General features: G+C 40.5%; 2 protein-coding genes across 4 annotated transcripts in view; one reads left to right on the forward strand and one right to left on the reverse strand.

Annotated features, from left to right (window-relative positions):
- MEI4 (meiotic double-stranded break formation protein 4) overlaps window positions 1-12,876 on the forward strand; it is a 212,630-nt gene that overhangs the window by 46,209 nt on the left and 153,545 nt on the right. The window lies entirely within an intron of this gene.
- LOC129512804 (ATPase GET3-like) lies at window positions 2,512-3,547 on the reverse strand. The gene is given in 2 exon segments (XM_055330349.1): window positions 2,512-2,583; window positions 2,585-3,547. Coding segments are annotated over 2 exon segments (1,035 nt in total).

The raw sequence follows: 12,876 nt of genomic DNA on the forward strand, positions 1-12,876 counted from the left end.
ATAGTAACATTAACATCATCCTAACAACTATGTTTCATACCATTCAATGAAGGGTGTATATAAATATAATAGGATTCCAAGGAATGTGTACGGTTGATTTTTGTTCTAGGAAAACTTCTCTTCCCTCTTTGTCCCCCTTCCCCTCTCTCCCTCCATCTTTACTTCCCACATCCCTTCCTAATACACACTGATATGCTCTGTTACAGAGGAGCCTGGATATATATTTCCTAGTATATAAGATGTGCAGTGATATAAGACAGCCCCTCCCCTTTCTGCAGAAGAAACATCCTTTTGAATATCTATTTCAAGTAATTTTAAAGACATCTTGTAGGGGAAATTTTGGGAATTAGAAATGCAAGAGGTTGTATCCTAAAAATCAGTAGAAAATCTTAAATTCTGATTAAACTATACTATTTTACCAATCCTTAAAAAGTACATAAAGTAACATAGCTAAAAAGAAATATATTGCTGTAAATGAATGCTAGCATGCTGTAGGCAATAAGACAAAACACATTTACTCATAAAGTTTTGTATCATGCCCATGGAAATATAAACACACGTACTTGCATTATATTCTGGGTCCTACCGAGAACTAAATAGCTAACTTCGGTACAAAATGAATTTGAATGAATTCCTAAATTGACTGTGAACATGAAGCAAATGTCTCAGTCAAAGTGGCAGAAAACCAGCAGCAAAGTGCAGTGCCTGGGAGTATGTGTAGGGGAGGTGCCATGTACTTGGGACCCCCTTGGCTCTTCTGTGATTTCTGTAGTAGCACTCATTACAAGGAGGGGCAACATTACTCTTATCTCATACTTCAGGGAAATGGTGGTCTTTTCATTCAAGTTTCCTGTTTTGGAAACATCATTTATGTGAATATTAAAGTTTAAATTGCTTGTTAGCATTTCTTTGAGTGTGAGAAAATGCATCAGAGAGTGCTCAGCTTAGGGTATGTGTGCTGTGAGGGAGACACAGGTTGTGAGCTGTTCTCAGCCTTCAGCGAGTCCATTGTTTCACATCAATTATTTTATAGTCAGTGTGTGATAATTTTTCTTGTTTTCCATCTCTCTCATTTCTCTTAGAGTCAGAAATGTTGCCTGTGTATCTTTAATACATCCAGACCATGTTTGCCAAGTTTTATGCTTGAAATAAACAAGGCAAAGATTGTGTCCAGAGAAAGATGGTTCTTAATGCTTGCACAAGCCTCGCTATAAAAATTCCTCATTACTCTTTTGATTAGTAAGTCACGTGAAAAACAAAGGCTGTGTTGCTTTTGTGCCCTCCCTTGGTGCTTGATTCAGTGAGATCTTTTACACAGTTTTTCAAAGTTGTTTCTGGGCTTGATAAGGCTAAGTTGTTTCTGGGCTTGTTTCTGATGAGGCTTATAAATATTTGTAGCAGAAACAATTTTCATGAGCTAAGGCAGGCTTTTCTATGTAAAATGCAATGTAAGATGTGAAATGTCAACATTTTGTATCAGTTTGACAAATAATCACATGGTAAGGAAGTAACTGATGAAAATTGAACAATGCTTCTGATCCTTCTATATATTTTTTACTGTATTTGAAGTTTTTCTAATTCATCAGTAAAGCAGATCATGTAGAATTTGGGCATCTTTCCTCCCTCTCATCATTATGCTAATAACAGATTCCTTTTCCCATGGAATTTAGTGTCATTTATCCATTCTTTCTGTAAAATAATATTTTGAAGAAAATAACCTTATTTTTCAACCCAGGTCATACAAATTAGATGGCATTTCTTGTATTTTAATACTTAATTTTGCTAATAATTGTGCCTTTAATAACTCCAAAGTTATTTCCACCTGTGTATTTTATGAAGTGTTTATCCTCATCTGATTATTTTTTATCCTATGAACCGCAAGGTATCTCATCATATCTGTAATTTCCAAGCAGGAGTTAGTCCAAAGTAGGCCAAGTCTATGCTGGTGGGCTGCTTTGTGTGGCTGTGCAGCTCTCTGATGTCTGATGGGGCGAGTGATACAGCAGGAGCTGGACCCAGAGAACTGTATGCCTCAGTGATCTGTACTTTTCCAGTTCCTCTGAAATTTTTCTTTAAAGAAGTGCCTTGACTATGCACAGGCATCTATGATTATGAACACACTGATAATAAACTTAGCCGCTCAATTACCTTTTTAACAGCAAATCCCATACAAATCTAGGCCTTTTGTACCTGTAGGTCCATGTGATAAAGAAAAGTATTAACCAGAGTTGAACTTTTAATTTAAAACTTTATTTTTGTTTTTAAAATGTCTTTGTGTGTGTGTGTGTGTGTGTGGTTTAAGATCATTTTATTGAGGGGCAAGAGGCAGGGAGAGGTGGGGGGCAGCTACAGCCCCCCGGCCCAAACAGGGGGAACAGACCTCCTCCCCACCCCCTGCCCTGCACGTGGCTCCCTCTATACTATGGGGGGACTTTGTGCAAACTCTGCCCAGGGGCGGGGGGAGGGTGGAGGGTGGGTGTGAAATGGCAGTGACTGGGGCTGGCAGCAGCGCTACTGGCCACTGGGTGGCTTGTAGGGCTCCAAGAGGAGGGCAGAGAAGGTGTTGACCTTGTCCGCCCCTCTGCACCTCGTGGGGCAGCAGGGGCAGCTTCATAATGTGGAAGTCTTCATACAGGTCCTCCATCTGGTCCAGGTACGTGGCCTGAATCTTGTGGTGGGCCTCACACATCTTGCAGGGCTTCTTGGGGTCAGGGAAGACGAGGTGGTTGACGATGATGTTGTGGGTATCGATCTTATATTTGGTTAGCTCCTGGATCAGCCTCTCTGTCTCGTACAGGGACAGGAACTCAGCAATGCACATGCAGATGAAAATGGTCTTCTCAGGGTCCTTGAACTGTTCACCGACGGAGCGGATGACAGGCAGTGTCTCCTCAAGCTTGGAAGCTAGTTGGTCTGCGTTCATGTCCCCCAGGCCCAGCATGTTGCACATCTGGGAGATGAAGGGGCTGATCTGGTTCTTGATCTGCATGAGGCGGTCTAGGCCCCGCTCCATGATGGTGGGGAAGTTGAGCAGCCTCAGCGTGTGGCCTGTGGGCGCCATGTCAAACACCACCACTGAGAAGTTCATGCCCTTCACCAGCCTCATGACCTCTGCATAACTCATGGCCTCATCAATGCCAGGGAAGGTGCTCATGGCCTCCTGCATCATCTTCTTGCCCATGCTTAGTATGTTGTCCTCTTCAAAGAACTCGTCGGGCAGTTCAGCCACACCAAGGCTGGGGTCAATCTCCATGGCGAAGAGGTTGTCATAGCCTTTGACCTTGGAGAACTTCTGGTCAAATGCATCAGAGATGTTGTGGGCTGGGTCAGTGGAGATGATCAGAACACTCTCCTGCCCCTTGGATAGCTGGACGACTAGGCTGCAGCTGCAGGTGGTCTTGCCGATGCCACCCTTGCCCCCGATGAAGATCCACTTAAGGCTGTGCTGCTCGATGATGTTGCTAAGCATGGGCTCCAGTGGCTCCACATCAGGTACATCCTCGAACTCCTCTGCCTCAACACCCCACCCGGCCATTCCTGCCGCCATCTTGGAACCCTTAAAATGTCTTTCTGAAAGGCTTTGCCTCCTTAGTGTTGGTAGACATAGGCTAGAGTTCTAGGCAGTGGCCCTGAACCCTAACCATACACTAGAATCACCTGGGGGGCTCTTAAAAATCCCAATGCCCGGGTTTCCCCCTAGGTCAATTATATCAGAATCTCTGGGGGCTGGACTAAAGCATCAGTATTCTTAGACTGTCTCTAGGTTATTCTAAAGTATAGCCAGGATTGAGAACCACTGGTTTAAGGCAAACATTTATATTCTGTATTTAATTCACATGCCCTTATTACTAGTTTTCATTGTTAATCCCACCTAGTTTTAATTCCCTTATTTTACTAGGGTTTTCTCTGTAGTATGCTGCAATCCTTTATTAGAAAGAGTAGAAGACCTTGGTTTTGGCCCTTTGAGGGGAAACATCTGATTAATTTCCTGTAGTGTCCTTTAACGTGAGATTTGAGAGCATGGATGGCTGGTGCTGGTGAGAGGGGATAGGGGTCTGTGGACAGCTGGGGGAAGGGTCTTTCTTTAGTTGTCTTTGGACATGTTTGGATGTGCTAGTGGCATGGATGGATGGGTTTAGAACTTAGTTGTTATGCTATAAACCTTGAGGTAACATGGTTGTAATTCATGATTCTGATTTTAATACTGTTAACAACTTTACCAAGATTCTCAGCTGTTGGGGCATCTGGTTGGCTCAGTGGTTTAGCATCTGCCTTTGGCTCAGGTCGAGATCCTGGGGTCCTGGGATCAAGTCCTGGATCAGGGGCTCCCCTGCAGGGAGTCTGCTTCTCCTTCTGCCTATGTCTCTGTCTCTCTCTGTGTGTCTCTCATGAATAAATAAATAAATTTTTTAAAAAAGAAGCTATTAAAAATTACTTAATTAAGAAAATATCTTTTACATCTGTAGTAAATATTTTTTTTCCTCAAACTACTTGAAATTTTCTATATTTATTGGAAAGTAGCAGACACTCAGTTTTTATGGTATGATTATCATGGAATTACTGACTTACCAAAAGACATCTTGGAAGTAAATAGAAATGATGTGATTGTAACCACCATTTTGACACATACACATTTGAATAAGGAAAGGGCAATGCCTAGAGCACCCTGCTTAATATAAAACAATTTAATGCACGACTGAATAATCCTTACCAAGGTCAAGCATGCAGGAAATGCTCAATGTTTAATTTAAGAATGCACATTCATAAATGAAGGAAGAAAGATCCAACAAAGGGAAAGGAAGTAGTGTTGATGGGAAAGGTTTTGGATGATGATGAGAAGGATAATGACAAGCAGATGAGGTTAATGGGGAATGCTTGGCACCAAGCTTCCTAACACATGTACAAAAAATAAATACCAGTTTCCTTCCTCATTGGTCCTGATAGTCCTTTTTTTTAAATATTTTATTTATTCATGAGAGACACATGCAGAGAAAGAGAGAGAGAGAGAGGCAGAGGGAGAAGCAGGCTCCATGCAGGGAGCCTGACGTGGGACTCAATCTTGGGTCTCCAGGATCAGGCCCTGGGTTGAAGGCGGCACTAAACCACTGAGCCACCTGGGCTATCCGCCCCTGTAGTCTGATGGGAATTGGCTTTGATTGCTTAGCAGCAGAACCTTTTTTTTTTTTTTTTTTTTTAATTTTTTGGACGTGAGGATTTTGTTGTTTAATTCTGTCTTTCAAAGACCTGGATCTGTCTGGTTTAGCAAATTATACCAGGGGAAAGAAGAGAACAAAGGTTTAAGGGTGTGTGAGGGCTTTTTCCTCCCAGTAGTACAATTGTTCTTAGTTCCAGTCCAGTAGCAGAAGTGGAAGATCCTCAGGCCTGGCAGTCTGATTTCTTTTGGGAGTAAACTGCTCAGAAAATTTTGTAGGAATTCAGCTGATATCCTGTTTAATTATTTTGAGAGATACATTAATAGAACTTGATTTTCATTCTCTGTGTCTGTATTGTTACAGGAAATTCTAATCTCCTGTCTGTCCCGTTTTGACTTCTCAGTCATAAAATTTTCAGTGTTCTCCTTCCACAATGGACCCTATGATTTCTCTCTTGTGAGGAAAACATCATTGCTCCTTGACTGTTTCGAGAGCTTTCTATAGGTCTATAGGTTGCCACTTTATTTTTTGCCTCTGTGATTTTTCCTAAGATCAGTTAAAGTTATATTTTAAACAGTGCATAGTTTTCTGTTGTCTGGGAACAGGTTACATTCAGATTCTTTTCCATTGTGAACCCAGAATCTTTTGTCAGCCCTGTACCCTACTCTCCTACACCCCTGGTTTCCCTCTGTTCTAGCTATACTTTTCTGAGCCATTGCTCAGGCCTCTCCTTCTGTGCCCTTGTTCATGCAGCTTCCTGGTATGAAAGGCTGCTCCAGTGAAAGCACTGTGATCCCATGATACCTGTCCTGTAGGAAATCTTTCTGGCTTTTCCCCAGTTTGAACTAATTCCTTTGTGTTTCTATCCCAAATGACCTGTACCTCAATACCTCTTCTTCCTTTTAAAGATTTTATTTATTTATTTATTCATGAGAAACACAGAGAGGAGAGAGAGACAGAGACACAGGCAGAGGGAGAAGCAGGCTCCATGCAGGGAGCCCGACATGGGACTCAATCCAGGTCTCCAGGATCACGCCCTGGGCTGAAGGGGGCGCTAAACCGCTGAGCCACCGGAGCTGCCCTGGGTACCTCTTCTTGACACTAATGCCTTTTGCCATTTAGTAGAATTATTTGTTGGGCTGCCTTTTTTTTAGTTCTTGGATGTTAGGAGGCATACCAATTAAGTATATGACTTTTGGCCTTATCTATATGTTCTTATTTACCATTTGGGTCCCCCTAGCCCTTATTCCAATGCTTTTACATTGGAGCGTTCAATATAGTAATGTAGTATGTGTTCTGTGAAATCATCTATTCTGACAAGGCAGAATTTATTTTGTTTGGTTTGTTTTCTCCCTGAAAGGTGTGTCTTAATTTCATTTTTAATGTTGAGATTATGTTGTCCTTTGGTCAAGTTTATTTAATTTCCTAGGCCACTGATTTTTACAATAAGTGATGGGTGAATGAACCATAATACTAAAGCTGTGCTGTACTGCTTTATAACTTGGCCTCACAAGTTATGAAAACCAGAACCCCTGAGAATGGACTTTATTTTCAGGATTATCGCAATAGTAAAAATCAGTGGAAATGAGTTTTGCTTGGTTGGCAATAAGGTGTCTGCAGAAAATTGACTCTGAGCTCTCCTTTTTTTCTACTCATAAGACTATATTTCAATCGTAATTGACAGTATAATTGACTACTGAGCTGTCTCTGACTATGCCTCTTTTTCAGAATTAAGAATATTTTTACTTTGTCTCCTCATGCTAGAGAACACACTGTATGGAATTAAGTGTATGACTTTTGGCCACATCCATATGTTCTTACAAAGTTGTCATTTGTGGCTCTACTGACAGACTATACTTAAAAATAAAATGTTAGCTGTGGGAATGCATATGTCTCCAGACTGTTGTATGTGAGTGATTCTTGGTCTTCATAACAAGCCTGTAATTAATTCATATACTTAAGGCATATGATGAGCTATTTTTTTTAATATGATGAGCTATTATGTCATCTGTCAAACATTGTATTCCATGTGAAATGAAAGGGACCTAATTCCTAGACTCAAAATTGGCCAATTACAGTATTTTTCTATTTCAGGACTGTCAGTCTGAGAGTATTATCAATATTTTCAAGTCTTGTGAGTTTTTAAAGGGGTCATTTATGTGATTCTACATTGAAATCTTTTGCCTCTGAGCTTTCATGATGCTTTTTTTGTAATGGTTTTATAAAATTCATTTAGCAGAAATGGCTGATTATGAGGTCAAAAAGTATTTTGCAATAATTTCTTTTTGGTACCTGCAAGATTCATTGTCAGATTTCTTTTGGAGTGACATCTCTGTATGAAAAGGAGTGCTGATTTCTGAGCCTTCAAAGGTCAGTGAGGGTCCTGAAGCAGGTTCCTCTCACCTGGGTTCTCTCACCTGGGTTAACAGACATGATGGAGACTGCTAGCACTCTGAGAAGATCGACATCAAGGCTTTGAAAGGCATCCTTTGAAAGGATGATAGGTGTGTGTTATGGCTTAGAATCTCCAGCACTTGAGAGAAACATTATCTTTAGTCACCAAAGCTGAAAATTAAAGGGGATTGGATAAATGTTTTGGGGAAGCCTAACTGTGTGAAGCTATATGTTTAGCATTACCTGGGAACAGACTGATTTAATGATTCTGAAATAAATAAGAAGGGGGTATTATAAGGTACTATTTCCCCCTCATGGGTATAAATAGTATTTTAAATGAAACTAGCAAAATAACTGTGATTGCCTCAATTTTGTGTTTTATTTACCTCTTTATCATAGAAAGCAATTTCCTTAGGATCTATGATCATCAGTAATGTTTTAGAGTAAAACACTGATTCTAGTCATGCACAGTATCTATTTGATAGTTATTTTTTTTTAAAGATTATTTGGGAAAGAGAGCATGCACACAGGGCCATGCATGAGCAGGGGTAGGGGCAAAAAGAATCTTCAAGCAGATTCCCCACTGAACATGGAGCCTAACATGGGGCTTGATCTAATGACCCATGAGATTGTGACCTGAACTAAAACCAAGAGTTGGACACTCAACTGACTGAACTATCCAAGCACACCACTATTTAACAAAGCCTAGACTTCATGGACTGGTTTCAATATATCACATGTAAAAATTAATAATAATAAAATCTTGAAACCAAAACCCATAACCATGAGCCTATACAAGGCAGGCTTTAAAAAACATTCTAGTCAGAGGAAGGCCTTATTTCCAGAGATGCAGTTAAGGCTCAGGCTTAGACCATCCCTGGAGCACTTACCTGGTTGAGATCTCTTTCTGCTTAATCTGAACAGATGTACATCAGTTACACAAAAATATGTTTGACTCCATATTAGGCAGTTCAGTGGCCACATACAGGCAGTGCCTGTAATCATAGATTTACAAGTTGCATGGTACTTTTTAAGATGGGTGTAATTTAGAGAATGGAATTGAAACATGAAAAAATTGGAGAGGTGAATTAAAATGAGAGACTTCTCGTTATGCTTATGCAGGTGTGATATAGTAAACATTATAATTTAGATGTGGATGCTTATGGGTCAGAAGATTACAGGTAACTGAAAGTCAGTTTAAAAAACCAACTTATCTTTTTCAATACAATATTGAGGATCTTCTAAAATAGCTCAAATAGTCAACAAGTAAGTACTTAAATATATGATGTCTACTCAGTACTGTGCTTGACTTTCAAGGTTGGAAAAGAAGTAGTTTACTTGCTACCTCTTGTGAGTTTACTATCTGGTTAGAGAGGCAAGATCTCCTGAGGTAGACAGATAGAAGGACACTACATATTATGTATATAGTTTCATTTGGGGTTATATTTATTCATGGTTTTTCATTCATTAGTTGATTCATTTCTTCAACAAAAACTGCTCTCTGGGGGTTGTGGTAAAAAAGAGAAGAAACAGAATCGATATTTCTGTGGAGAAGTTAGACAAAAACAAACAAACTGACAAGCAGGAAAAGTTCTGAAGAAGCTGTGAAAAAAATAAACCAGGTTGAATGCCTGTGGATGGGGCAGGGCTGCTAACAAACTGGGTGGTCAGAGAGATTTCATTGAGAAGGAGGTTTTTGAGCAGGGTCATCTGAGTGGCCCCTGAGGCAGGAACTAGCTTGTATATTTACTGAGCAGACAAAGAGCAGAGGGAGTGAGATGAGACCAGACAGAGGCCAGGAGTACAGACTATGCAGAGCTTGTTCCAGTAGGTAGGACTTGAAGCACAGTGGGAATCCTTTGGTGAGCATGAAGCAGGAGCTTTGAACTTTTTGCTGTGGTTGCTGTGTGGAGAATGTAAGTGGGAGGAGAAGCAGACTGCTGTGTAGGAGTCCAAGGCTGTGGTCCATAAGGGATGTGACACTGGCTTAGATATGGTTGGAAGGAGACAGCTAGAATGTATAAGGCTCTACTTTTACAAAGTAGAAAATACAGTGGCAGGGATGTCCTTGAAAAGGAAATAGAATACCAGCTGAACCCTGAAAGATTAAATGTGAATTAAACATGAATAGATAAAGAGGGAAATAGACATTTCTGGAAGATTTGAAGATGTCATGAATGATCCACACACTCCTCTGCTGTCCAAAGAAAGCAGAACAAATATATATATTAATCTAAGATAGTGGTTCTTACACTGCAGTCACCTGGGGAGCTTTAAAAAATATTGATATCTGGGTTCTACCCGAGATTCTGGCATGATGCTCAGCATGGAATGTGGTCTGGTATTGGAATTTTGAAATGTTCCAAAGTCACTTAAATGTGCAGGTAAGGTTGAAAACCACCACTGTAAGATCTCATAAGTAGGAGACCTGTAGCTCAGCAAGAAACACGTGAAGCAGGCTGAGTGCGTAAGTTTGGGAGTAGTGCAAAGCAATGTTCTTGAGGTTTACTCAATTATGAGACTCCCCTGAGATGTTTATTTAAAATACAAGTTCCTGGAGCCATCTCCTGGAAACACTGATTAATTGTACCTAGGAATACTTAATTTTAATACGTTTCCCCTATGGTGCTATAGGTTGGGAAAAATTGCACTGGATAAAAGATCCCAGTGATTCTGATTTTTGATAGAGTAAAGTAGATAGACACATCAGTGAAAATGAATGCCAACCTCAGTTGTCTAGCAGGGTGGGCTTGGGGGACCATGCTGGCTTGAAGGTAACATGTCAACAGTACCCATGTGAGCTGTTGGAACTCTGGTCAAGAGCTGAAGTCAAAGCAGTGACATCAAGGGCTCAGTGTAAACAAATTCAGGCAAATTCTTTCAGAAAGAGACTTGGTCAAGGGGAGCTTGGAGATGTGTATGATCTCAACAGGAAAGCTAATAGGGATCAGATTGTAAACTGCTGTATCATTGGGCATTCACAACATTGGGAAGCCAGTGAATGGGGTGTATTGCTGATGTCCATGATTGTATTGTTTTTACCAGCTCTACTTGGCATTCATAACATCTACACTGATGAATGCAAGTTATGCAGGTGGATTCATTGGTTCATGTGGTAAAAGGTTGAATTTTCATGGGTTTGATGTTATTCTGTAGGTCTGTAATATATGTGTTCATGGTTTCTCAACATGACATTTCCTGTTTGTTAGGAAATGAAATTAGGACTGCTTTTTACTTATACTGCATATCTTTGCCCCCAAATGACTGAATCCAAAGAGAAATTGCTTTTTCTTATCAGCTTCTAATTTTGTCCTAAAAACTCTTTCCCATTAGAGTGATTCTGTTGCTCATTTATTCAGCCCCTTTTTCTCTAGTAGCTGTTCAGTATAAACAATGTGGAGAATGTAGAGAGATAGGTGCCCGTAGAATCAGACACTCTATTGGGAGCAAGATCACATCACTAATTACACCCAACGAGACTATGGTCCAGAGAAAGATAGTGATGTGTAGAGGAGAGAGAGTGATTATTTTGACTTAAAGAATAGGACTTTTGAAAGTCTTTTTGGAGGATGTTGCTGATTTGAAGGATGGGTAGGATTTAGAAAGCTATGAATACTAGGGTATTTCAGGCAAGAGGGAACAGTGTAAAGCACAGACATAGGAATCTGCTGGCAAATGATCTAATTTGACTGTGGCATACAGAGCATGAAGAGGTGTTCTGGAAAATAAGATGAAAAACTAGGTTGGAGCCTATTAAGAGGTGTGACAGTGGAAAACATGCTTTATTCTGTAGGCAGCGAGGAGCCTTTGGAGATTTTCCAGTAGGAAAATAGAAGGAAAACTAGCATTTATTGGGTGTGTGCTATATATGTGCCAACCAGTATGCTTTCTGAAAGTGGTTCCTTTAGGTGATCTGACACATAGGTTATTTGGGCACAGTAATTGGGCATTGGGTTTAGGGTTGCTTGGAGGAGGGAGGAGCTGGAGACAGGAACAGCCCAGTCATTGCCCGTATCTTACATGTAATCATTTTGGCATGGGGAAAAAGGAGATAAAATAAAAAAGGTGTTTATTGATATAATAAATTTCTTTTGAGATCTCTCACTCAGTATTCCAGGTTCTGAGATATGGTAGTAATAAACCAGTCAGTCCAAGACTGTTGTGGAGTGCAGATTTTGTGGGTGGGACAGGTTATACTGGTAAGAAATGATCAGGTAGTGACAAGTGAGATTTAGAGAATTAAAACAGGGAGATGTGACAGAGACTGGTGTGGTGGCTTCTTTAGATTGGGTGGTCACATAAGGTCTCTCTAAAGAAGTAACATTTTAACAGATACTGAAATGATAACGAGGAACCAGCCTTGAGAAAATTGGGGTTCAGAGTGGGGAGAGCATCCCAGGCAGAAGGAATGGCCCTGAATGGGAACAAACTTAGTGAATCTAAGAACAGAAGAGTGAGGCAGGATCAATATTACTTGTCATTGGAATGTACATGGGGATTTAGGAAGGAGTCAGTGTTGACCCTTAGGTTACACATGATGGAGACAGGAAATGGTAGCGGTGTTTTCAGGGAATTGGGCCAAGTGGAAGTGAAGGATGCAGTTTCTTTTGGACTTACGTGTTTTAAAGCGCTGAGACCTAGGGACTTGAGCTTGGGAGAGGAGGTAGGATTTAGAGGTAGAAATTTGAAAATCATCTGCCTGACAGAGTTCTTTTCGGCTCTAGGAATGGTAGGGGCGCCCATGAAGTTGGAATAGGAAGAGAAAGTCAAAGACAACAATGAGGAAGGTTTAAATTGGCCAGGTCAGTGGCTTGGGAGAGAGAGATGGGGACAACCAGGAAAACTCAGAGTCTGGGCACTCAGCATGGGAGGAATTGCACTGTCAAGTAGTCCTGGACCAAGCTGACACACAAATGCAGTGTTTTGTCTTGTGAACGTAATGCAGTGAAGACAATTCTGTTAAGATGAATCATTCCATTGGCTTATAATTTCATGCATTTGACATTGCTGTCTCTCTTGGTATTCAAAACTAGAATTATGATGCCAGCTGCTGGAGTGGGATTAAATAAAACTGCAGGCTTTTCTTTGTCAGCATTTCTCAAATGTGCTTTGCGATATGGTAAAATACATCCTTCCAGAGGCAGAAGACAAACAATTCCTTCAAAGTGAAACATTGTCATTTCAGAATTGTGTGGTACTTTAAAATAGCAGTTTCTGTTTGACCACCAGGTGGCGTGAACACTACTTTTAAATTGTTTGGTTCATCAATACATATGAGTGACTATTATTAATACCAAAAAATCATAGTTGGTGTTGACAATTTATATAT

The sequence above is a fragment of the Nyctereutes procyonoides genome, unplaced genomic scaffold (genome assembly GCF_905146905.1).
Source record: "Nyctereutes procyonoides isolate TBG_1078 unplaced genomic scaffold, NYPRO_anot_genome, whole genome shotgun sequence".
Lineage (NCBI taxonomy): Eukaryota > Metazoa > Chordata > Mammalia > Carnivora > Canidae > Nyctereutes > Nyctereutes procyonoides.